The following is a 24,950-nucleotide window of genomic DNA, read 5'->3' as shown; positions in this document are numbered from 1 at the left end:
GCATATAAGCCACATTCCTAATTAAAACACCCCGGAAAGAAAATAAAAAACTTGCATGTATAACAGGCGGAAATAAATGTACACAATGCATGAATCTTTGCAAAAACAGTGTCCATCCAAGGATGCACAACGTCCATGTCAGATCTTCGGTGTGTATTTTTTTATTATACACGGGTGCACCCACCGTCTCCTGTCACAATATGAGCACCGATACACCCAAGTGTACTGGCAGGCCTTCAGAGCTGTTTCGGGCATGCCTGTGGCGATTTGAGCGCTTGGGGGCCCTAAAAGGCATACATTAACTCTTTTGGACTGCCCGATTTTTCTGACATCGTTGTGGCCCCTAGGCAGACTGAAAAATCAGATGTTCACTGTAGTCACACTGTCACCGTTGCAAGAGATCAGTTCATGCTGCAGCTCAAGCTGCTGCTTCTATTATTAGTATTAGTATTTCATAGCCAACTGCTACCATTTGTTCCAGTAAGCATGCTTGTGAACTAATGTTTTAAAAACATCATGACGCCGTGCAGTATATACCGTAAACCAAGTGCTTTGCTGTTAAAGGGACCCTGAAACGATTTTGACGATTTTCTGCAAACGTACTGAGTCGTAAGAGTAGGTCCTTCTGATCATTAATTGACACATCTAAGTGCTCCGTGCAAAGTGTGTAATTTATTATAGTGTTTTAAAAATCTCATCGCTGCCGATCGCAGCACACTGCTCGGTGGAATTTTAAGCCGCCCCAACCCATATGACGGAAATTGCCCATATGACGTCAGTGGGGCAAGCTATCCGATTGGCTGACCAGGGCATGTGATCGATAATGTTTCCAACTTTATGACAAACAAATAATGTTCGTAATATGTAGTTGGAATGTTAGTTAATTTGGTTTTATAAAAAGAAAGCAACACAAAAAGAATGCACAAGAAAAATTTTTCAGTACACTTCCGGCACACAGCAAGTGTCGTCTGCTTGTGTTACAGCGTGCTCCGTCTTTGAGAGGGTTGTGCAGTCAGTGTCGGTCTGTCTTTTCGCGAGCGCTATGATTCGACTTTGTTGCATTGTGGACTGCAAACGTAGTGGCTGGCAATATGTCAAGCTGCAACATCGTGTCCCTGCAAGCCAGTAGACGAGTGGACTGGCTGCAGCGCATTGGACAGCCGCTATCCAATGGGTACCAGGATGTGCACGATTGCGGCCGTCACTTTAGACCGGAAGATTACTAATGCAATGGCGTTCCGCGAGTCTGGTATTAGGGTTAACACAAGCGCAAGGGGACAGGGCCTGGCCGTGTCCCCTTGCGTGTCGTTTCAGGGGATGAACAGAAGCGCAAATGTGAATGGTCTGCATGGTGCAGCCACCTGGTGGCATAGAGCTCAACCACACACAGTAGCAGCAACAAAATGTATTCTTCTTTGCTGCAGGTGTAAATTTTTCGCAGGAGTGTAATCGTTAACATGTTGTTTTTGTAAATGTTTAAAATGTTTTACACTTGGTTAGAGCAATATTAGCTCTTTCTTTGGCTGGTTAAGCTCTGCGCCAATGGGTGGCTGGACCGTGGAGACCAAGCAGGCAGCTCACGTACGTCTACGCTAATGTTCCTTCATCAGCTTGAGTTTATGCCTCCACTGCTTCATCGAAACGTTCAGCTACTGTGTGATCACCGGAATACCAGGCACATTCGGTGCTACGACAGAATGCTCACAACGCACGCTGCTTTTATGGCTCTTGCTTGGGGTCGATGGCCAAGCGGCTAGCGGAGAGGTTGCGCGCTGGCGGGGTGGGCTCCAAAACAACCGGAAGCGGACGATGTGACGTCGCATCGTGACGCAGAACCAGTGAAGGCGGAGCTTAGCCCCGATTGCTCGGCGAACGAGTTGAGGAGGAAAAGCACGGCTAGGGAGGAGGACAACTTGTAATCACTTGCTCCATTAATACGTAATGCTTCATTTAAATTGTGGTGCGAATGTTCTACTTAAGCTGTACCCTACGCGTCTACAAAATTTGTCCGAACCGTTTCAGGGGCCCTTTAACTTTATTTCAGCATGATAGTAAAAAGACACAGCTAAAGCCTCTTATGGGCCTTAAATGCAACACGCTGTGTACACAGAGCATGGAAGTCGGTGGCAGCAGAATAAAGAAGTGCGTCATCTATTGCGTGGTCTCCACAATAGGCATCACACTCAGTACACCACTAGATCTCGGAGACCATGGCTGCTGTCTCAGCAGCAAGGACACTTTGGTATGTTGCCAGGTGGTAGAAACCTCATGGGAGTACTAAACTGCTGCATTCGATGAGTTATTAGCAGCATTGCACATGGCTAGATTACGGCTTTATCAACTTGTAACAGGTCAGTAAATCTTCATTCGAATAGAAACTGGTTCGTTACATCCCATTGTAGGAAATCTTTGCTTAATTAAGATAATACTTCAAATCCATGCATTTTTTGACCTTTGAAGGAGTGTTGCAACTACAGTAAAACCTTGTTGATAAGATCCACTTCGTACGATTTCCTGGTGCTTGAGTTTGTGATTGAGAATAGAAAAAAATGACCTAATACAGTTACACTTCTCACCGGTTAATACATTTTCGGAAAGCAAAATCTTTCCGCACCAACGTTCAGCACAATGCCGAGCTGTGATAGCACGATACGGTTTTCGGCTCCAGCAGCTAGATCCCATACGAACAAGAAAAGTCGTGTGCAGGCACAAATGAGAACAGTAACCACCATCCACGGCAGCTTTTGCAGCACTCGTCCACCCACATTCCGTTAAAATGTCGGCATGCACTCTGTTTTCTCTCGAGATACCAGCAAATATTCCTGTGGGTAGTTGCACGTCACACTCACAGCTATTACCACTAACCTTATTGCGATACGCATCTTGAGCTATCTGTCAAACAATGTGTGTGGCATAGTGCCATTGGAAGCACACTGGTGATTGTAATAGGCAATAACCCGAATGTGCCGCTGGTCACTGCTGCAGGGGGCGCGAAGACAGTGTCATGTTTTGCTCTGGCAGCATCGTGGTTTGGCGTTGCTCACCAGCTCCATCTTGTTTCGGCTTCCTGTCGCCGTCTTAAAACGCTGCACAATAGCAAAGCAACAATGCGAGTCTTGGGCCACTCGGGCCTCACCCACTTGGCATGCGTTGGAGTCTCGTGCTGCAATGCTTTGCATTATGTAGACGTCAACTAGCCACTTTGGTGGCACCATGTTGTGGTGCAGAGTCTAACCGAAGAGGACACAAGAGTTATTATTGCAATGACCAACTATATTCTACTTAGCTGCTGCTGTGAAGACTTGGCAGCAACATAGTCATTAACACACAGCCTGTCCACTTTCCGTTGATGAGAACACCTATGTATCAAAAACACCTCTAACGTGTCGTGGTTCAACAAAGTGTCACAAGATGTCGCTACCAGTGCCGCCACTGCCACCCACGACTCTGGTAACCTGGTATTTTGTAAACGGTAATGCACTTATGACGAGCTAAAACAGTGAATTGTGCAAGGCTGGGCATGTTCGTTACGCTGCATACCAAGCACAGGCATTCCTTCCTTTGCAGCAGCTGATGACAGCCTAAAACTGCTTCTCCACAGTCACCCTCTCCCTGTTTGACTGCCAAGCACAGCACACAGCCTGTCCAACTCCCCAACGAAAGGTTCACATTAAAAGAAGACCCACCAGCCGTCGCTGTCCTGTGCATTGACGTCACAGCCAAACTCGACCAGGAACTTGACAATGTCTAGGTGGCCTGCGCAGATTGCGTTGTGCAGTGCCGTGATTCCCTCATCGTTGGCTGCACTCGGGTTGGGAACCTGCACACATATGCAATACTTTTAGCCATCACACTTTGCACTGAAATTGTGGTCTGAGTGCTTCATTATGTGGAAACGCATACACCACTCATATCATACACCCCAACGCTCGAAGAAGAAGCAAACTTTAAAACTTATTACTATTAGCCTATCAATTACTTTCACAGTACCAGTTCATAATACAGTACTAGATCTTGTACCTTCACACAGTGTTGTCTTCATCCTTATACTGAGCTTATTCTGAAGGTTACATTGCAAGTGCTTACATGCCCACACAGGCAAGCACACAGCTACATCTAACAAATGTCTTTTATTACTTAGAACCACCTGGCTACTGCCTACATATGTCCCAATATCCACCAAAGCTTGCTGGCACACAACGTCAAGAGCGCTCCTTCAGGGCGCTAGCGATTTGCCAACAACTGCCTCTTAGCTAGGGGTGTGCGAATATTTGAAAATTTATATTATCAAATATTGCATTTCCAATATTTGTACTTGACTCAAAAACTTGGTATTCAAAGTTCACCGACGATTGATACTCCCTAATGCAAAATTTGAGTGCAGCTCTATACATGTTTTCATTTTGCGATATGCGTATTGGCTCGTGCGGACATCTGTCTCGTGCAGCATGTTGTAAACGGAGCGAAGTGTTGCGCAAATGCCACGCTAATCTAGAAATCGTGAGAGGCAGCGTGTGGGTGATGCGCGGGTGAGATTCACAGCAGCCGCCGCCCACAGACCTCCCAGACGGTACGTGATACCCTGGCACCACCTTGTCGCGATTGTCGCCACACTACGCTTTCTTCTCACCCTTTCACCATTCCCTCCTCCTCCGCTTTCCACCTCATGGATCCACTGAACCCTCCTCCTCAGATTTCCTCCTCGCTTCTTTCATCCCCCGCTGAGCTCCGTGTTCATTTTCATCTTTAGTTGTGCACATTTGCTCAGTTACACCGATGCCGGTGCTTGCCACAGCAACTGCCGTCTAAGCACTCTAAAAATTTTCATATGTTCTGTTGGATACGAATATTTGAAACAAATAGAACATATTGCTGGCTTTGCAGGAGCAAACACAGCTCTTAGCGTTTGTTTCTATCTAATCTAAAAAAAGGAAGTCACAGTTTTGCTCGACAAGCGCTGCACTGATTTCAACAGCAAATTGTTAGAGAGGTATACAAAGTAAGCTTGGTCGTTTTATCATCTGCATAAACATTCACTTCCTAACTAAATTAACAAACATGTTGTCATGCACGCACATGAAAACATGAACACATCTAACTAGGTGACTGCGGACACTCGCGTCAGAATGCTGGCGTGATGAAGAGCAGCAGCAGCATTGAGCGAATTCCCTTTTGTGCTGCCTTTAGCTTTAATGCGAACCAGGTACACGAGAACACGGTGCCCATGAAGCCACCAGCTATATCTGGAAGGCTAGCCTTTGAAACGACTGCAGATTACCTCCAAGACAGGATGTACGTGGCCACGTTCAGCCGCCGTAGCTGAAGTAGAAGAGGAGGTATGCACAAACATGCCCCCTCCCTCCCCTCCTAGTGTGCACTCATTTCCCTGCTCACCCTCTTGAGCGCAAGAAGGCGCGCATGTGAGCCCGAGAGGACACCCCACCGCATCAAGCCACCATACTCCTCGGCTCATCTGTGCAAACTTTCGCTCACACCTACAGCTTACGTTGTTATTGCACTTTGACTTTATATGGAACGCTGCCACTGACACCAAAAATTCGCCTGGAGAAGCAAGGGGTATGGGTGTGCAGACAGCGAAGATGCATGCACTCTTTTTTGCAGGCACCACCCCAAATTTTATTTTGCTAGGAGATTTATTAGCAACGCGCGCGAACGGGTAGCTGTCACAAGCGTTCGGCGAAAGACAGCAACCACGAGCTCATGCCGGTAGCGATGGTGCTGTGGCGCAGGCGGCTACTCTTCTTCGTTACAATCGCCCTCCGCAGAAAAAGGCGCCATCCTGGCGGATCAAGGCGAAGAGACTACTATTGGGTCGTAGTACGGCTTAAGGCGAGAGACGTGGACAAGTTCGCGGCCGCGATGGCGTAGGTCCGTCGATGGCGTGAGGGGCTCTACGATGTAATTGACGGAGGACGTTTGCTCGAGAACGCGGTAGGGTCCTAGGTACTTTGCGACAAGTTTTGAGGAGAGGCCGGGTGTAGTAGCGGGTACCCGAAGCCATACGAGAGAGCCAGGCAAAAAAGTTGGTGCAGAACGGCCGGCAGGTTGACGGGATTGCTGCTGCCACTGGTCCTCGGTGGAAAAAGAGCGGGCAAGCTGGCGGCATTCCTCAGCATGACGAGCAGCTTCAGATAGCGGAGTACTTTCGGACGCGTCAGGTGTATATGACAGAATAGTATCGAGAGTAGTAGAAGGTTCTCGTCCGTATAGGAGAAAGTAAGGGGAAAAACCAGTAGTTGCCTGGGTCGCAGTATTGTACGCATACGTCACGAAAGGGAGAACTTGGTCCCAGTTTGAATGATCAGAGGCGACGTACATGGAGAGCATATCGCCAAGAGTACGGTTGAAGCGCTCGGTCATGCCGTTAGTTTGCGGATGGTACGCTGTACTGGTGCGGTGAACGATTCGGCATTCGTCGAGTAGTGCCTTCAAAGCATCGGAAAGAAAGGCGCGGCCTCTGTCGCTCAGAAGTTCGCGAGGGGCACCGTGGCGAAGAACGAAATGTCGTAATAGGAACGATGCAACGTCGCGGGCGGTGGCAGTCGGCAGAGCAGCTGTTTCAGCATAGCGGGTTAAGTGATCCACTGCAACAATAATCCAGCGGTTGCCTGCTGGTGTGGAGGGTAGCGGTCCGTAGATGTCTATGCCAACACGATCAAAAGGCCGACGAGGGCAGGGAAGGGGTTGTGACGGGTAGACTTGTCCGGGAGGTAATTTTCGGCGTTGGCACGGAGCGCAGGAGCGAATGAACTTTCTGACGTAGTTATACATGCCTCGCCAATAAAATCGGATGCGTAGTCGAGCATAGGTCTTGAAGAGGCCGGCATGTGCGCACTGAGGGTCTGCGTGGAAAGCGTCGCAGATAAGGTCACGGAGATGGCGGGGTATCACGAGAAGCCACTTGCGACCGTCAGAGAGGTAATTACGACGATAAAGAAGGCCGTCGCGAATGCAGAAGTGGGTAGCCTGGCGGCGAAGAGCGCGCGATGGTGATGAGGTGGATGGATCAGAAAGGATGCTGATGAGAGCACTGATCCAGGGATCCTTGCGCTGCTCCGACGGCATGTTGCGCAGTGCATGAGATGGAACTGTGGGCTCAAGGGCGGATAGGCAAGCGCAGTCAGCGGAGACCGGTGAGCGAGAAAGGGCGTCAGCGTCCGTGTGTTTGCGGCCGGAACGGTAGAGGACGCGGATGTCGTACTCCTGTAGCTTAAGGGCCCAGCGAGCAAGTCGGCCAGATGGGTCCTTAAGGGTAGACAGCCAACAAAGGGCGTGATGGTCAGTGATGACATCGAAAGGGTGACCATACAAATAAGGACGGAATTTTCCAAGGGCCCAAATAATGGCTAAACACTCTTTCTCTGTAACAGAGTAATTAGCCTCGGCCTTTGTCAGAGTTCGGCTCGCGTAGGCAACGACATATTCATCAAAGCCCGCTTTTCGTTGTGCGAGTACGGCGCCAAGTCCGATGCCGCTGGCATCGGTGTGGACCTCTGTGGGCGCTGCAGGATCGAAGTGGCGGAGGATAGGTGGCGAGGTTAGCAGGCGGCGTAATTTCGTGAAGGCGTCATCACAGGCGGGCGACCAAGCGGAAAGTTCTTTGTCGCCACTTAGAAGGGCTGTCAGGGGTGCACTTATGGAAGCGAAATTTCGAATGAAACGTCGGAAGTATGAGCATAAACCAAGAAAACTTTGAAGCTCTTTTAACTTCTTTGGTTGCGGAAAGTCAGTGACAGCGCGGAGCTTGGCTGGATCCGGAAGGACGCCGTCTCGTGATACAACATGGCCAAGAATAGGGAGCTTTCGGGCACCAAAACGACATTTTTTTAAGTTAAGTTGAAGTCCCGCGACAGTAAGGCATTTGAGAACTTGCTCGAGACGGCTGAGATGGGTTTGGAAATCAGCGGAAAAGACAACTACGTCATCCAGGTAGCATAAACATGTGTTCCATTTCAGGCCGCGTAAAATATTATCCATCATTCTCTCAAAAGTGGCGGGAGCATTGCACAGGCCGAAAGGCATTACGATGAATTCGTACAATCCGTCAGGTGTCACAAATGCTGTTTTAGGTCGATCAGATGGTGCCAAGGGGACTTGCCAGTATCCGGAACGTAAATCCAGCGAAGAAAAGAATTCAGCTCCCTGCAAACAGTCGAGGGCGTCGTCGATGCGCGGTAACGGGTAAACGTCCTTGCGCGTTATCTTGTTCAGACGTCGGTAGTCGACGCAGAATCGAATAGAGCCATCCTTTTTCTTAACGAGGATGACCGGTGATGCCCAGGGACTGTTGGAAGGCTGCACAACGCCACGCTTGAGCATGTCAGCAACCTGGTGGTCAATGACACGGCGCTCAGAGGCGGAAACTCGGTAAGGGCGCTGCCGTAAAGGTGCGTGACTGCCGGTATCTATTTGGTGAAAAACGGTCGATGTGCGGCCCAAACCGGAAGCATGGCTGTCGAAAGAAGCGCGGAACCTCTGCAGGAGAGCAATAAGCTGGCTTCGTTCTGAAGATGACGTGCCATCGTCGATGGAGCAGTGGAAAGCGTCGAGGAGTGACTGATCAACCGCAGAGTCACAAGTAAGTGCGCCAAGGCCCGCAGAAGTAGAAACGGCAGGAGTGTCAAAGATGCAAAAGGTGTCGACTGGTTGAACAAGTCCTAGGCATTCACCATGAGATAAAGCTAAAGGGCAGGCCGTGGGATTGTCGACGACCATTTTCGTGACGCCATTGCGAAGAGTAAGGAGAGCAAAGGGCAGCGGACAACATCGGCGGCGAATGAACAGCTCAGAGGGCGTAAAGAAAACAGTGGCATCAGAAATAGCGGCGCACGACACGGGCACAAGCAGGGAAGAGCGTGGAGGGACGGAATTGTCTTCGGAAACAAACAGTTTAACACTGGAAGGGTCGTTGTCGATAGGCTTGACGTCTGGAAGTGCAGAAAGTTCGAGTTCGGCGTGACAACAGTCAATAACGGCGTTATTATTTGCAAGGAAGTCCCAGCCTAATATGATGTCATGGGAACAAGTGGGCAGCACGACGAATTCGACGGTATACAGTAGACCTTGAATGAAGACGCGAGCAGTACAGGCAGCGAGAGGCGTTATATTTTGAGCGTTCGCGGTTCGAAGGGAGAAGTCGGAGAGAGGCGTCAAAACCTTTCGTAGTGTGCGGCAGAGTTCGGCGGAAATTACGGATACGGCGGCTCCTGTATCTACAAGCGCCAGGACGGCGATTCCTTCGACAGAGACTTCGATGACGTTGGCTGGAGAGGGACGAGGACTTGGGCATTGCGACGTGGACGCAGTTCGTGCCTCGGGAACTGCGGCCATCAGTTTTCCTGCTCGGTGGACACGGGACGACGCCGCATCGGAGAAAGCGAGCGACGGCGGGGAGATGGTGAGCGGCGAGTAGAGGCGGTTGGGCGGTCAGGGGAAAAGGAAGAAGTAGGAAGGCTGGAAGGCGACGAGGAAAACGGAGCGGGGAAAGGTGGCGCCCGCCGGATGTTCTGAAGAGGAGGCATGCCACGACGACAATGGCGCGCCACGTGACCAGCACCACCGCAAGCAAAACATATTGGGCGGTCATCGAAGGTGCGCCACTGGTGGGGGTAAGGTCCGAGTCGTGGTTGAGGATTCGGAAAAGGCTGTCGGTCGGGCAGCGGCATAGGAGGAAAATGCCGGCGGTCGTGAAGCGGCATAGATGGCGGCAAAAATGTCGGTGGTCGATGCATAGAGGGCGGCAGGGGCGCTTGTGGACGAGATCGGGAAACTGCTTCAGCGTAAGTGAGAGGAGCCGTGACTGGTGGCTGCTCAACGGCTGGAGGAACGGCTTGAGAGACTTGTTCTTGAATGAAGTCGCGGATCGTAGGATGCAAAGCAGGGGGTGGTTCCTGGACAGAAGATATCAACGATAGCTGGCGGGCGACCTCTGCGCGAACGAATTCCTGGATTTTGATGAAGAGAGTAGCATGGTTGTAGTCGTCGACCCCAAGGCTGGATAGAGAGTCGGCAGGCGGGGTGGGACGTCGGGTGTGAAGCCGTTGCCTGCGCAACTCGTCGTAACTCTGGCACAATTCGATGACTTCAGCGACAGAGTGAGGACTCTTCGATAATAACATTTGAAATGCGTCGTCCTGAATACCCTTCATTATATGTTTGATCTTCTCCTCCTCTGACATTGACGCATTCACCCGTTTGCAAAGGTCGACAATGTCCTCAATGTAGCTCGTGAAGTTTTCTCCGGTCTCTTGGGAACGTGTGCGCAAACGTTGTTCTGCACGAAGCTTTCTTACTGCAGGCCGACCAAAAACTTGGGTAAAGTTGGTCTTGAAGACCAACCACGAAGTGAGGTCGGCTTCATGGTTGAGAAACCATAGTTTCGCAACGTCCGTAAGATAAAAGGCGACGTTTCTCAACTTGGTAACGTCGTCCCACTGGTTATGGGCACTCACTCGCTCATAAGACGAAATCCAATCTTCAACGTCTTTGTCATCTGTGCCGGAGAAGATAGGGGGATCTCGCTGACGCAAGGCACCGGCACAAACCAAGGTGGCCGGCGCCGTTGGAGGAGCTGGAGGAGTGCGTGCGTCGTCGGGCATGATGGGGGGTAGAGTGCGACTCCGAAGTTCCAGGGTGGTCGAAACCCAGCACGTCCACCACTTGCTAGGAGATTTATTAGCAACGGGCGCGAACGGGTAGCTGTCACAAGCGTTCGGCGAAAGACAGCAACCACGAGCTCATGCCGGTAGCGATGGTGCTGTGGCGCAGGCGGCTACTCTTCTTCGTTACAATTTATTTATTTATTTATTTATTTATTTATTTAATAATACTGCAGGCCAATACTTTGGCCCAAGCAGGAGGGGCATGTCACAAACAAGAAAACACCGAAAAGCGTATAAAATGCAACATGAAATGAACATAATACACTAAAAGAAGCACAAATGATACCGTCAACATCGCTAACTTGCACAAAAATGATTTTGCAATGCAGCCATGAAATCTTTAGACTGAAATACACTAATGGGAAGTGATTTCCAATCGTTCACTGTTCGAGGGAAAAAACTGTACTTGTAAGCGTTTGTTTTCGCGAAGATCGGTGCCTGAGGTTATCCTGAGGTTATCGCTTGACAGCAAATGCAATGAGTGGTAGCTGGCATAAGGTTCAATTGAGAACAGACAGCTAGTGGGAATTATTCAATTTTAGAAGTTAACATGAGCCAAATATAAAGTCTTTTAGTATATCGGCTTACTATTCTAATTGTTTTATCATTGACAATGTAAGCGTGACGTTCCAACAAGTTAAAATAACTCAACTTTCTAATAACTGCACGTGCATATCATTATTAATTATTCAAAGCTAAGTATCTGTAATCGATTTGTATTTGAATATATTGATATTCATACACCCCTACTCTTATGCTTTTGGTTGCAGGTAGTTTTGTGTTTTTCTGCCCGCTGTCTGAAGGAGGTTTTTCTAAAGTGCAACAAGTTAAGTTTCCAGGTAACACATTAGCATGCTTTGAATTCAAATTCCACTTATTCGCAATATGTCGCTGAACATTTTATATAGTTTTTGAAGCTGTAAATTCAACCAAAAATTAAGACATGCTCATTAATTATTTCAATTATGACAGTCAGTGTTCCACAGCCAGGATAGGATGCCCAATTCATCCCCATCTTTGTCGTGTGTAGAGACACCTTAACCAATGCTAAGGTCCTCTGAACCACAGTTCACAAGAAGTTATCGAATTTCTGCATCGTAAAAAAAAAGCATGATCTTCCTTCACGCTTGGAAAAACACATTCATGTTATGTAGCGTGTATCGAGCAAGAGGAAACTGTATAGGAGTTTTTCACATTGCTATACAATTTTCTTTGACACTTTTCATCGAATTAGAATACAGTCAACGACTGAATTTTCGGACATGCCTGATATTTCGGACGTCTTCGCGGCACCGCCACGAGCCCCATAGAATCAATGTATAAGGACATTGGAAGTTTCGGACGCTCGAAGCCCCCGCCGTCCAATTTTCTTGACTTTTTGACGCGACGGAAGGCCCTTTGGCTCCTTGCGCAGTGCCCTTGCGAAGGAAATCGACTTGCAGCCGAAGCATATCACCGCTTTGAACCGCAACTAGCCGAATCTAGCCGTCACACACCGATTTGGTCTAGCCACGCTGGCTATGTTATCGCCGCACTTCCGCCTCAGGCGGAGTTTCCGGAGCGGCGCCATTTCGTTTTTTTGGGCAGGCCACGTTTTGGCTAGCGTTGTGTGTGGTTGTGCTGGTGTGTCAAGTGTGTTCTGCAACGCTAAGCCTAGGTGCTTCGCCGCTCGTCAGCGAACTCCACTGTTCGCAACTTGAGGATTTCGCTTGCCTTCGATGGCCCGCACTCCTTCTTCGTCGTCCTCGCCGATGGCATCGAAGCGCGGAAAGCAGTACCGTCGGTTTACGATGGAGAAGCGGCTTTTTAGGCAAGTTGTGAGCGGCCGATCGCAGGCTGATGTGAGCAAGGACTTCGGCATCGGCTCCGCTCTGCTGGGGTTCCCATACCCGCGGAAATAACTTTTTAACAGTTTGTTGACGCTGACAACGAGCTCGACTTATGCGCAGAACTGACTGACGAGGGAATAGTCCGTCAGGTTGTGGGGGATTCAGAAGACTCCGATGTTGAAAATGAGGAGCCAATGCCTGCGCCGCCTACAAGCGCCGAGTTGACGCGAGCACTATTGACTCTTTCATCGGTGTACAGTGCTGACATGACTCTTGCTCAGATCGAGGCGAATATGATCGCATGCAACTGGAACACTGTCCAAACAACAATCAGCAAGTTCTTCAAGCCACTGCAACAATAACACTGGCTGCCCGACGATGCACATGTACATAATAAACCGGCAGTCGGCTACATACAGAGTTTTTGAATGCCTCTTTTTATAGCCACTTCACTGATGCTTTGGCAGGGTTTCGGAAGTCTGGTACTTCGCCCTTTACCTCTAGATTCGAGAAAAAAGAAAAAGTGCGTTTTTTGCATGCATTCATTTTTTAAGACTGCCTGAATTTTTGGACATTTTTACGTTCCCTAGAGGGTCCGAAAAATCGATCGTTGCCTGTATTTGAGAAATCAATTAGTTAACACTAATTATCTAATTAGGTATAACAAAAAGATAATCTGAGTATCTCCAAGCGACGGCAAACATCATTACCTTGGTTCTGTCTAGCTGCATGGCATCTGCATGTTTTTAATGTTTGGCTCAAGTTATGAGGGACACCCTTTATACCATATGTGATACTCACTCTCAGAAGACAAGCTGAGTGCATCGAGAATCTTGGTGTCTTCTCGACTCAAAGAACAATACACTTCATCTTCAGGATGACTCAAATCATCGCTGCACTTTTACTTCCACCAAAATAATCTTGCTCCTGCTTGTGTGGCCATCGTGTGCTCTGTCTAATTACTGAGGTAAAACCAGCTCGTCCGTGGGTTTACTAGAAAATGAAAAGCACCGTCGACGAGCATAGATCCACCTTGACCATTTTTACAAAAAATGCTTACACGAACTCAGCTCGTCCAAGGCTTGAAAGGGGGGGGTCAACGTTGACAGTCGTTATGAGATGGGTTCTGCAAGAATTTTTTATGAGACAGCGAGCAGTGGTAAACGCACGCACCTGGGCGGCCGTGGTGCGCACCAGGTCGAGCTCCCCCTCGAGGGCCGCGTCCAGCAGCAGGGCCAAGGGGTCAAAGCTCACTCGCTGGGGACCCTTCTTGCGGCGACCCCCACTGCCGCCCGTACTGCCCCCGGAGCGCAGGTTGCCCCTTGCTGCATGCGCCACACGGACAAGTTGACACAATGAGACAGAGATGACACAGCAACATCACGTCGACCTTCCCGTACTTTTTGAATGCAACAGCAATTGTCCAGATCAACTGGTGTTTCTCATTAGATACCACATCAATTTTAATGCAAACAATTTTTCACAGAGTGCAGCCAGCTTTTTGCAGACGAACCGATGCCGGCGATCGTGCAGTCTACAATTATGTGCCACAGGGACGACTGGGTATGTACAATGGGTGTGTGCACTGGGTATGTGCACTGGGCATGTGCACTGGGGCCATTAGGTATGTGCCACTGAGCTTTAGTTTGGTTTTTATCTCATATCTTGCCATCAGAAAGTGTCACTATAAATATAAACACTGCAGCGTATAATCTCTACGTAACCGTTTGCTACACAACAGTTACATTATTCATACAATTGTTCTCTACAAATCATTAATGCTTTGCATTACAAAGACCACAGCATTTGCAACAATAATTACTAGAAAGAAATCTGGCGCTGTCATTGTTCAAACCCTTGGGAATGACGATAGTGCATGGATTGTCTGATCTTTGAGCTTGTGGATTAGTTTACTGCGTTTTACCTGCTTTTAATGGCCTACATATTAAAGCAATCTACACTTTTTTTAAATGCAAAAGGCAGTAGGACTCCGTGAACACGCATAATCATCATCATAATCATCATCACCCCATTTTTATGTTCACTGTAGGATAGAGACCTCTCCCAGCAATTTACAAATACACCTGTCTTACACTAGCTGATTCTAACTTGCACCTGCAAATTTTCTAATTTCTTCGCCCCATCTAGTATTCTGCCGTCCTCAACTGCACTTCCCTTGGCACCCATTCTGTAGCTCTAATGGTCCATCGGTTGTCTACACTACGCATTAAATAGCCTGCCAAGCTTCATTTTTTTCTCTTAATGTGAAGTGGAATATTGGCTATCACCGTTTGCTCTCTGATCCACACTGCTCTCTTCCTGTCTGTTAACGTTAAGGCTAGCATTTTTCATTCCATTGCTCTGAGCGCAGTCCTTCACTTGTTCTCGAGCTTCATGGTTAACCTCCAAGTTTCTGCCCCATATGTTAACACCGGCAGAATGTAATAATTGTACTTTTCTTTTCAAGGACGGTGGTAAGCACCCAGACAGGATTAGGTGATGCCTTCCATAAGCACTCTAACTAATTTTTATTCTGTAAATATTCTTCTCATAATCAAGGTCACTGATCAAGCAATCAGGGAGGCATTTTTTTTTCTTTTGCTAGAATTGCCCTGAATGAAGGCTCCGAGTGTCAGCAGCCTCCCAAGTCATCTTCACTTGCCAATGGCTGCGGAACTTCAGATCAGAGAGCCAGTGATAGATATACAGCTGCTAGGTGGTTTCCAGAATTTTACTTTTGTATGATGCCTCAATCACTCCTGCAGCCAGGCGTCTGTGCCAGCCCAAGGGGCCTAGTGAACAGAGCTCATGATGAGGTTCTTTTATGATGGGGTGGTATGATGGATATATTTACGGGCTATCGTGACAATATGATAATAGAGTGAGTGCGCAATATGCTTGGTTGTGGGTCCAGGTTACCAAAGTTCGAAATGCCTAGCTGCAGATACAAGGAGTCGTGCTCGATGTGCTTAGTCACACAGTTCAAGGTGACAACGCGTGAAATACCTAGCCGCGCAATCCGAGGTGCCGATGCGCGAAATGCCTAGTCGCGGGCTCGAGGAGTCGACGCTCGATGTGCTTAGTCGCGCAGTCGGAGGTGCTGATGCACAAAATGCTTAGGCGAGGGTCCGAGAAGTCCACGTGCGATGTGCTTGATCGCCAAGTTGGAGACTCCTATGCGTGAAGTGCTTAGCTGCAGGTCCGAGGACTACGTGCGCGATGCGCTTGGCCACGAATGTCGAAACACCGAGTGCTGAAAGGCTTAGCCACATGTCCAAGGATTCCGCGCACCGAATCTTGGCCGCGAAGTCTGCTTCGCCAATGCTCAGAATGCTTAGCCACGGGTCTGAGATGTCCACAAACGTAGGGATTGACCACGCTACTGCGACATTCGTGTAGCACCCGTTTTGTTACGTCGAGATTACAGCGAGTGGAGATGCCCAGGCTCGCGAGGTACAAAGAGCCGAGCAGAAGATGCGAGCACCAGATTAATGGCGAACCACGCTGGAGTCACGTGGCGGGTGCGGCCAATCGCAGACTCCGGCATGACCTTCAATCATTTGCTCTTTGTGCGCTTGTTTCTGTATGGAGGAGACAGCTGAAACGGCAAATTTGAAGATGGGGAAATGTGCTTTCCAACGAGACTAAGATGGCAGTGCCAGGTACACCATTCCAGACATAATGTCACTTTGTTCTTTCTTGATTTCCACGAAATTTTTAACAACGTTTGCTGAAAAAACAAATTTTTTAAAGCACTTCTACATTGTTTACTGTGATGATATTTCGGAATCAGATAGAAAAAGAGTTATAGAAACTCAAATTGTGATATTAAAAAAATCAATTTTTTGCCCACTTTTCGTGATGCGAAAGCCATGTACCCCCAAGGGGAACGCAAATTTCGCTATTATTATGCATGGAAAATGCCGCCCAAAAGGCAGAATCTCGGTCATTCATTACATCTGATATGCGGTCAATAATATATCGTTATATATGTGTTTTTTTCTCATAGCCCTAAAGCATAAGCTGATACTCTGAAGTCAACTCATTGTTATAACCAATATATCATTATATGTGGTACCGTTATAATTAATTGGACTGCACTGTATACAAACCGAGTTGTATTTCGTGCTAACACACCCAAACTGTTGTTACCGTTATAAAAGTTATGGTACATCAAGATTCCTGGGTGCCAAAGTTATTGATAGCTAACAACATTCTTGTCACCAATGAGAGTATACTTCCAGTTATGTGCAGCACCTGGTTTTCATGCACAAAATGCGTAAATATTAACCATTGTGGTACATTTTCTAATGATCAGTATTTTATACTAAATGTACAATAAAACAGAGTATTGACACTAACCTGGACGCTGCTGTGGTTCTGGCTGTGGCTGAGCCTGCGGCCCATCCGTCTCACTTGCAGATCCTTCTCCAGATGCCTGCAGAGAAGAGGAGCAGTCATTTGTCTGTCCTTTCTGGCACAGTGGCTGACAAAAGTTTTTTTGTTTGACTGATTGATTCATTCATTGATTCATTCATTCATGGGGCTTAACTTCTCAAAGCAACAATGGGGCTCAAGATGCCGTAATGGAGGGCTTGGGATTAATTTTGAGCACGTGGGGTTCTTTAATAAGAGTTCCTAAAGGAACATATTGAGCTAAGTCAGTTCGACAGATTATTCATGAATAAATCTATCATGTTTTCTACGCAACAATACATGACATCATTGTGTAAAAAATTGCCACCTAAGCTCCCATTACTGCGGCTCAATCTGAATCGCCCATGCCAACAACTGGTGAGTTGACATAATCTCCATGTGACCTCTTTATCTGCTACTCTCTGTGAATCGGCCAGTGCTGACGTCACAGCGAGGTACGATAGTCCAAAGCAGGTGGCGCCACTAGGATTTTTCATATTCATAATTTCTGTGTTCTTTCTACGGAAAGCTCCGGTCTTGCTATGCGTGACAAATTCCTTAATATGGAAGTCATTGACTGTACCTGAGAGGTTGTGTTTCTCAATGCGACCAGGCTCATTGCGCACTGCTTAGTTATCTAAAAGAAACTGGCTTGCCTTTCCGTTTGTGAGAGACTTTGCGAGGGAAGAAATACCTTTTTGTTAACTTTGTTTTCGTAACTTTTTCATCTTTTTGTAATTAGTGCGACCAGCATGTTTACATCTTTGTTTTTTATTTGTTTCAGGGAATGTGCTCTGTTTGTTACTACCTAGCTCACTTTATACTTTGCTTTACTTTTGGCTTTGTGGCCTGTCATCTTGCTGTTTCTTTCTTCTTTACTTCCCTTCTCCTTATCTTCAAGCACCTTTTCTATCCTGTCCTTTCTGAAGAGTAGGCAGGCCTAGTGCCCCTCTCGGTGGCAGTTGCCAGCTTGCTCCTTCCCTATTTCTCTCTGCGTGTATGTGTTTTTATATGAAATAATAATAATCACTTCAATCTGTCTCAACCTAATATCTTTTTTTTAGTGTCCTTTTAATAAGTGGCCAAATCTAAGTACGCAAGTGTTCTTGCACTTTGCCCTCACCGAAATGTGGCCACTGACGTTGGCCATCAAACCTATAGCTGCATGTTCAACAGCAGAATGTCATATCCGCTGAGTCACTGCAATGGGTGGCCAAAGTTTTTACTACTAGTAGTTGCTGGGCTATTGGTTCATACTTATTACGGCTTAATATGCGAACCAAATTGTAGACAAGGACAGGAACAGGAGAGAAAAGAGAATTTTTTTATACGACACTTTTTCATGACGCACTTACAACATTCTTTCCAGTCTCGTTTCTGACCCAGCCTAAGTTTTGAAGGCCAGGAATTTCAACCACATAACACATCACATACATCAAGGTTAACAAAGCGGGGTGCAATCACCCGATAGTGATGCCACAGAAAACACTTATGCAGCTGGCTAACCACATGAACAGAACCTAGTGCCACCTTTGCAGGCTGAGGGTGATTCAATACTGGAGACGCGTTCTCATACGATTGCTTCCGGAGATAGTTTCACTTTAGTGAGATTTTGCGAGAATTGTCACATGTACAAGGGTTGGGCAAACATTAGAAACAAGCTCTCGCTGTCTCTCCTAGGCAGCGTATTCTGGCGTCGTCCTCTGGCTTGATTTCGTTTTGCTTTCCCATCGCCATCTTAAAACACTACACAATACGAAAACAAAAGATAGTCTCAGGCTGCTTGGAGCCCACCAGCTCGAAGCCCACTTCAGCATCTCGTGCTGTAACGATTCTCTCTATGTGGGCACGTGAAAATTTCGTGCCAAAATTCGCCCACACAAAGAAGCTGCTGACCCAGACTGAATTTGAGGAGAGCAAACGTAGGATTACTGAAGCCTCAAGAAGGACAACACATGTTTCGGACACCTTGGCCCTTACAGAGCCGCTGGCCAAAGATACAATGTGGACGATTTGTGTATCCAGAAGGAGACTGTTTTTACACAGATTTGGTTGTTGTTCAGAGTTCTTTTCATGGGCTACATAAGCATTTTTTTATCTTTTCGGGGAGCAGTAATTGTGGGTGTGGCTTATAGACAAAAAATATTACATTCTTTCGTTTTGAGTACTTCAAAAACTTCAAATACTAAAATTCAAGTGACTGTCGACTAGCGCAATATTCTAATGAATATTCGAAAATATTGAATATTTGCATAAATGTAGTCAGTAGTGCTGCTGTAAGCATTATTGAATATGATGTTTTTCTGTATTTTATGTTATGTTTATGTGGTTCCACCCCAAAAAATGAATGGGGTTTTACTGCATTTACCAGGGTGTGACCACGGCAGGTTTCGAGCCCTCCACCTCCCACAGTCAAAAGTGATACGCTATTTACTAGCCTACAGCATTTACTAACTTTGCTCAACCCTACAAACACTTTATTATCCTTTATGAGCAAGGCAAACTTCTTCTACAGCAGCCCTTTCTTCAGAAGAGTGGTGGTGCCGAAATTTTACCTTCTGCACTAATCTTCTTGGAAAGAATATGATCTTACTGGACTTGCATTGGATGCTACAGCTATTGATGCATCTGGAAGTCCTCAGGTCAAGCCACAAAGCTCTATTAGGTGACCACCTGAGACTTCAGTAGAAGTTACACCCGGAAGCGCGGTTCTCGAGATGTCAGTATTGAAAGGAGTACGTCTCTACGATGACATCCTAGAAGCCAGGAAATGTAATCTCCCTTCTACATCTGTAGAAATTCTCCGAGCTTGACAGTGGTGTATTTGCCACTGCAAGCTTAGGTTGGCAACGACTACTGCTGCATTATGCAACTCTGTGGTTCTTTCAGGTACCTGTCAAACACGTTTGGGGCTACATTCACTGATCTCGGTCAACTGGGACACACACCGTCTGCTGCTGCTGCTGCTCTTCGTTTGTCTGCTCTCGGTCCTTGTCGGGTGCATCCCTCTCCTCGTCTTCCTCCTCACCCTCACTGCTCTCGGGAGGACTGGGGGGAGCACCATCCATGGCAATGGTTCGCGGCTCCGAACGGCTGCGAAGAAAACGGCAGTGTGACAAACGTGCTGTGTCGCCGTGCCCACAACACTACACGCTATCTTGTTCATGCCGGCAGAGCTTTTTCTTGGTCTACTTACAGCTTTCCCACACGAGATCAGAGCCCCCAAATTTCACACACTCTTAACACGATTTTAACACAGCTTCAAGTTTAACGTGCAGGCAAGTTTCTTGGACAGATCAAATAGGAATTAAGCGTTCTCTCATAGTGATGATACGAAGCCATTATCTGTTTCATACAATGCAGGCAACGTTGTTGGAGGCTGGAGATTTTTAACACTATCCTTATTCTTGACCAAAAATAGTGCATGCTAAATAACAGCAAGAATTTGGATTTTACAATGTAATTTAATACAAGGTTTATTTCATGTAACAATAACAATATACAAAGAAATTGCAACATAAAAAATGCATCAGGCATCAACCATAGAACGATGGACAAAGCGACACATTCGTACCTTTGTACAACCGTGCTCATGGAACAGCTTCCACAGCACACAGCTTGCATTCGCGACTGATACTTAGTGCATTACATGGTGGAAGCCCAAAGATTACAAAAAATATGTGGTTTGATGCCACATTAACAGCTAACTTTATTCGTTAGAGTAGGAATGTATTAAAATTACTCTGTGGAAGACGATGCAGGACACAGGTGGGTCCGTTCACCAAGAAACGTTCGGAGTTATACATTTATTTGGCTGCAGCGCTTGAGTAGCTTTTGCATCATTGCCGGCTATGAGGAAACAGAGTACAGTGAATGTGAGATTTTTATGACTTCTTAGGTATCATGAAAACGTTTGAAAAAACCAATGCGTGATTTTAATTGCCCTCAAGGGCTCAAATTGTTACAGCCACGTTTCAAATAGCTTTAAAGGTCTGCCAGTACAATTATTAGGCATCTTGGCGCTTGTACTGCGACAAGACATGGTAGGTGCACGTTTGTATAATTAACCCTCTGAGGGTCAAAGATGTCAATATATGGCGCCACAAACAAGTACCAATCCCGAATGGTCGATGCCGCATACTTATGTCGCCATTTGTATGTTGGATAAACACAACAATTTTTCGACGTGTGCCGGCAAGTGCTGCTACCCTGTGTTGGGACAAGGAACTGTCTTTTCGCGATGCAGTCTCTTGGTTTTAATTCCATGGCTTGTTTATGCCAGTGCGTCAGTGACCACTCACGCATCCTTTGCGGCGGTTCATTTTGGTTTTGTCTCATGGGCTGTTTCAGTTTGTCACACTCACAAAACCTGATGTCTATCCAGTTTCCAATCTCTCAAAGGGCCACTGCTGGATGCTCGTTCGTTTATTTCTCACAGGGGCGTGATTACATCTGTTCATAGGCAGGCGCTGGTATATACAAGCAATGCCACCATATAAGAATGATTCTGCTATACGTGCATTTCTTTTCTTGAGACTTACGAAAACTGATTGCCCCTTGTTGGCAATGGGACGAAGGACAAATGCAAGTCTCTGACTCATTTGGTTTTTCTGATGGGCACACAACCATAGAGTTTTCTTGCATGGACTCACATACACAGTTTGATTACACTTTGGACATGTTGGACAGAATTTGCTCTTCTGCAAGGGATTAGAGCGGTGAATGCTTCAATGAAGACTACTGCCCAAGTGCCGAGTCAGAATATATCTATTATACTGTATTTACTTTTTTAAATTCTTATTATAAGTATTTATGCAAGCCGATCTGTTATCATGAAAAGACAATGCATGTTTACCTATGAAATATACTTTTTTTTTTCACTTTATGGTTACACTGAAACACTGTGGTAAATGTCTTTTCGAAATAGGTCACTGAAGATTTTAGGGCTGCAATACAGAAAATCAACCCTTGGGGGTTCTCTTTGGTGCAAAATACTGACCCCCAAAGCGTTAAGGGTTACATTTTTTGTCCTGTGACAGTGGCCCCCCTGCACTCTTTGTATGCTTTGCCGCAATAAATTGTATAAGCTTTGCTGCATAACATAGCTTTATTGCGGCAAAGCTAGCTTTCGGAAACCGGGATGATTTTTTATTAATTTTATTTATTATTTGTAAAGTACCTCACAAGGCCCCTACATGGGGATTGAGTAAGGGGGGCATACAATCAAGTACATACAATAATAATAAAAAAAAACAGCCAGGTGCACAGCCTAAGAGTCAGAGAAACATTAGCTACATAAAGCTGCATATGAATACAATAAAAAGGAACTCTATAAGTTTGTTACAAACGAATAACAGTGCAATAAAAAGGTAGAAAAAATAACACAGAACAGTGAGTGCGATATTAATGGTTAACAAGGGTTAGGGGAGTTCAGTGAGTGCTTGAATTTTTCGCGGTCAGTTTCCGCAACTATGTTGTCGGGAAGGTTGTTCCTGAGGTGAATGGCACGTGGGATTGCAGACCAGTTAAATGCCTCTGTTTTGCCGTAGATGCGTGCGAAGCTATGATGATTGTATAATCTGTGCGACGTGTGCGATGACGTTTCTAGGTGTAGGTAACGTTTGTTAGTGTAGTGGGCGTATTTACGAAATAATGACAAAAGGGCTATGTCGCGACGATTACTTAGCAGCTGAAGTGAAAGATCAATCTTTATTTGAGTTACGCTACAACGGTAGTCATAATTTCGGGAAATGAAACGTGCAGCTCTATTTTGGATTGATTCCAACATGGTAATTAAGTAATTTTGGTGGGGAGACCAGACTGGAGCGGTGAACTCAAGTCGAGGGCGAACAAATGTTTGAAATGCCAGTTTGCGGATAAGTGGAGGTGAGTTCCGAAGGTTACGTCGCAGGTAACCCAGTGATCGAGAAGCACTGGCACAGATGGTGGTAATGTGAGAAGTCCCGGAGAGGTTTGTTGAAAGATTTACGCCTAGATATTTAAATGATGAGGTCCGAGATAATGAGACATCTTTAATATAGTAAGAATAGTCCAAGTTAGTGCGTTTGCGGGTGAAGGACATCACTTTACATTTTGATGAATTTAAAGTCATTAGCCAGGTGTCACACCAATTAATAATTTGGCTAAGATCATCTGCACCATTTCCGTCAGTGGTGAATCCTTTAAATGAAAAACATGGCTTCGAACAGCAGGAAGCTTGATAGCGAACATCGAAGCAGCTATGCCTAACAGCAGCACAAAACTACTACAGCTCCCAGCGCAGGGGCATACGAGAGTGCTGGTTCGAAGCTGCGAGATAATTCTAAATGGTGACAGAGGTGACTTCAATTATTGCTGTTCGGGGCCTACATTAAAAAAAATCGGACAGTGATAGGTGTCTGCGTCCAAAACTTCAGATCTCCTTATACAGTAGCTCAACAAAAGCCACGGCAGTGCCACGAAGATGTCCGAATTATCAGGTACACCCAAAAATTCAGCTGACTGTAAATGTGAATGAGTAGAAACTTCAGTGAAGCTGTGCAGCGGAGTTACGCAACATTTTTTTCTGTGGTAGTGGCAATGTGTGGTTCTGTGGCTGGTGTACTAAAGGCACAGCTGCAGTGTACAGGAACAGGTGTCGGATATGAAGGAGCACACAGTAGAAGTATTGAGCTCAAATGTAGTAAACCATATCCAAAGACTCAGTTTAGTGAAGTGGTTGCAGGTCCAGGGTATAAATTTTGGGCTATGGCAAACCAGACCCCTAGGACTTCCAAAGAGAGCGAGAACTCTCTTATACAGCTTCGCTGTCTTTGATTTCTACAGTGCTCAGATTTGCATACATCTGTAAGGTTTTTCTGTTGTTGACTGGGAAAAAAAAGTGCAACTTTGGTTATAACTTGAGACAAAATGAGTGTGCATCAGTTAAACTTAGCTGCAGGGTGTGGTGGATGCCAAGTTATTACAGGAAGCTTGCCACTGTATGTAAGTACAGTACACTTCTGTTAATTTGACTTGAGTTACTTTGATCCTGAACGAATGTCCCAACTGGCACCCACGCACCATTTATGGACCCTAACTTTCATCATTTCTATCCTAAAATTGGCATTCCCCAGATAATTTGAACTTTACCAGTCAGCATGTATGCGCCTGACTCCTATGGTGATTCCAATAGTGACCTCTTTACTGGGAGCATCTTTCTTGACAGAGCTTAGGAGATGGTGAATACACGCCATCCTCCGTCGAAAATGACTATTTCTGTTTTTGCCTGCCTGGGATGATTTTCAGTCAATAATGGTACCTCAAAATGTCTGACTGCAGTATTTATCTTATTCTAATGATCCCCTTTTTTATTTCCGAGAAAATTCAACAGAGCACCATGTTCACACGTTTGTATGCCTTGCCTAATAACATGACTGTATTGCGGCGAAGCTAGCTTTAAAAGTCCTGTGGCGAAGCTGACTTTAGGAAACCATCTGCCACTGTGCAACAGATATTAGATCCTTGCACATTTTTGTTACTAAAAGATCAGGTGTGCATTACATTTCTGCATTCTTTAGGATCTCTAATGTCCTCTCTACGCCAGTTTTTATGCATTGCATATTGCAATCACTCAGTTCAGCCCTTGGGCGCGGCCGGGCAGCCGCCATTGAGGGTATGAGCCATTGTTCATTGCTGCGCGTCTCCATATGTGGGTCTATTCTCTTTTAAGTTTGCTATGTTTGTTATTAAGTTGCTTCTATTTTTATGCGTTGCATATTGAAATCACTCAGTTCAGCCCTTGGGTGCGGCCGGGCAGCCACCATTGACCTTTAGCGCAACCACGTGACGTGACGTCACGACAGCCGGAGGAAAAGCTGGGCCCCAACTCGTGCAATATGCAACGCATTCTTGGCTTAACCACGCTACGCCTGGCCATTTTTACTTTGGACACGTAAGAAGCGGGCATGTTAGAATCGGGTAAATACTGCCAAATTAATCAGCGGTTTGTTTTGACATTTTTTTTCATATTGTTTAATTTGAC

At 46.4% G+C, this 24,950-nt stretch overlaps 1 protein-coding gene across 2 annotated transcripts in view; it reads right to left on the bottom strand.

Annotated features, from left to right (window-relative positions):
• Positions 1 to 24,950, bottom strand: part of ASPP (Ankyrin-repeat, SH3-domain, and Proline-rich-region containing Protein) — a 78,902-nt gene that overhangs the window by 17,223 nt on the left and 36,729 nt on the right. For both annotated transcript variants that reach the window (XM_070528150.1, XM_070528151.1), the window contains exons 7-10: positions 19,876 to 20,020; positions 16,874 to 16,949; positions 13,685 to 13,836; positions 3,687 to 3,820 (exon numbers count right to left, since the gene is read on the bottom strand). In XM_070528150.1, coding sequence (XP_070384251.1) covers positions 3,687 to 3,820; positions 13,685 to 13,836; positions 16,874 to 16,949; positions 19,876 to 20,020 — 507 coding nt within the window. The remainder of the gene's footprint in view (positions 1 to 3,686; positions 3,821 to 13,684; positions 13,837 to 16,873; positions 16,950 to 19,875; positions 20,021 to 24,950) is intronic.

Source organism: Dermacentor albipictus, chromosome 10 (assembly GCF_038994185.2).
Source record: "Dermacentor albipictus isolate Rhodes 1998 colony chromosome 10, USDA_Dalb.pri_finalv2, whole genome shotgun sequence".
Classification (NCBI taxonomy): domain Eukaryota; kingdom Metazoa; phylum Arthropoda; class Arachnida; order Ixodida; family Ixodidae; genus Dermacentor; species Dermacentor albipictus.
The sequence above is the reverse complement of the archived record's forward strand: the minus strand, read 5'-3'. Positions and strand labels throughout refer to the sequence as shown.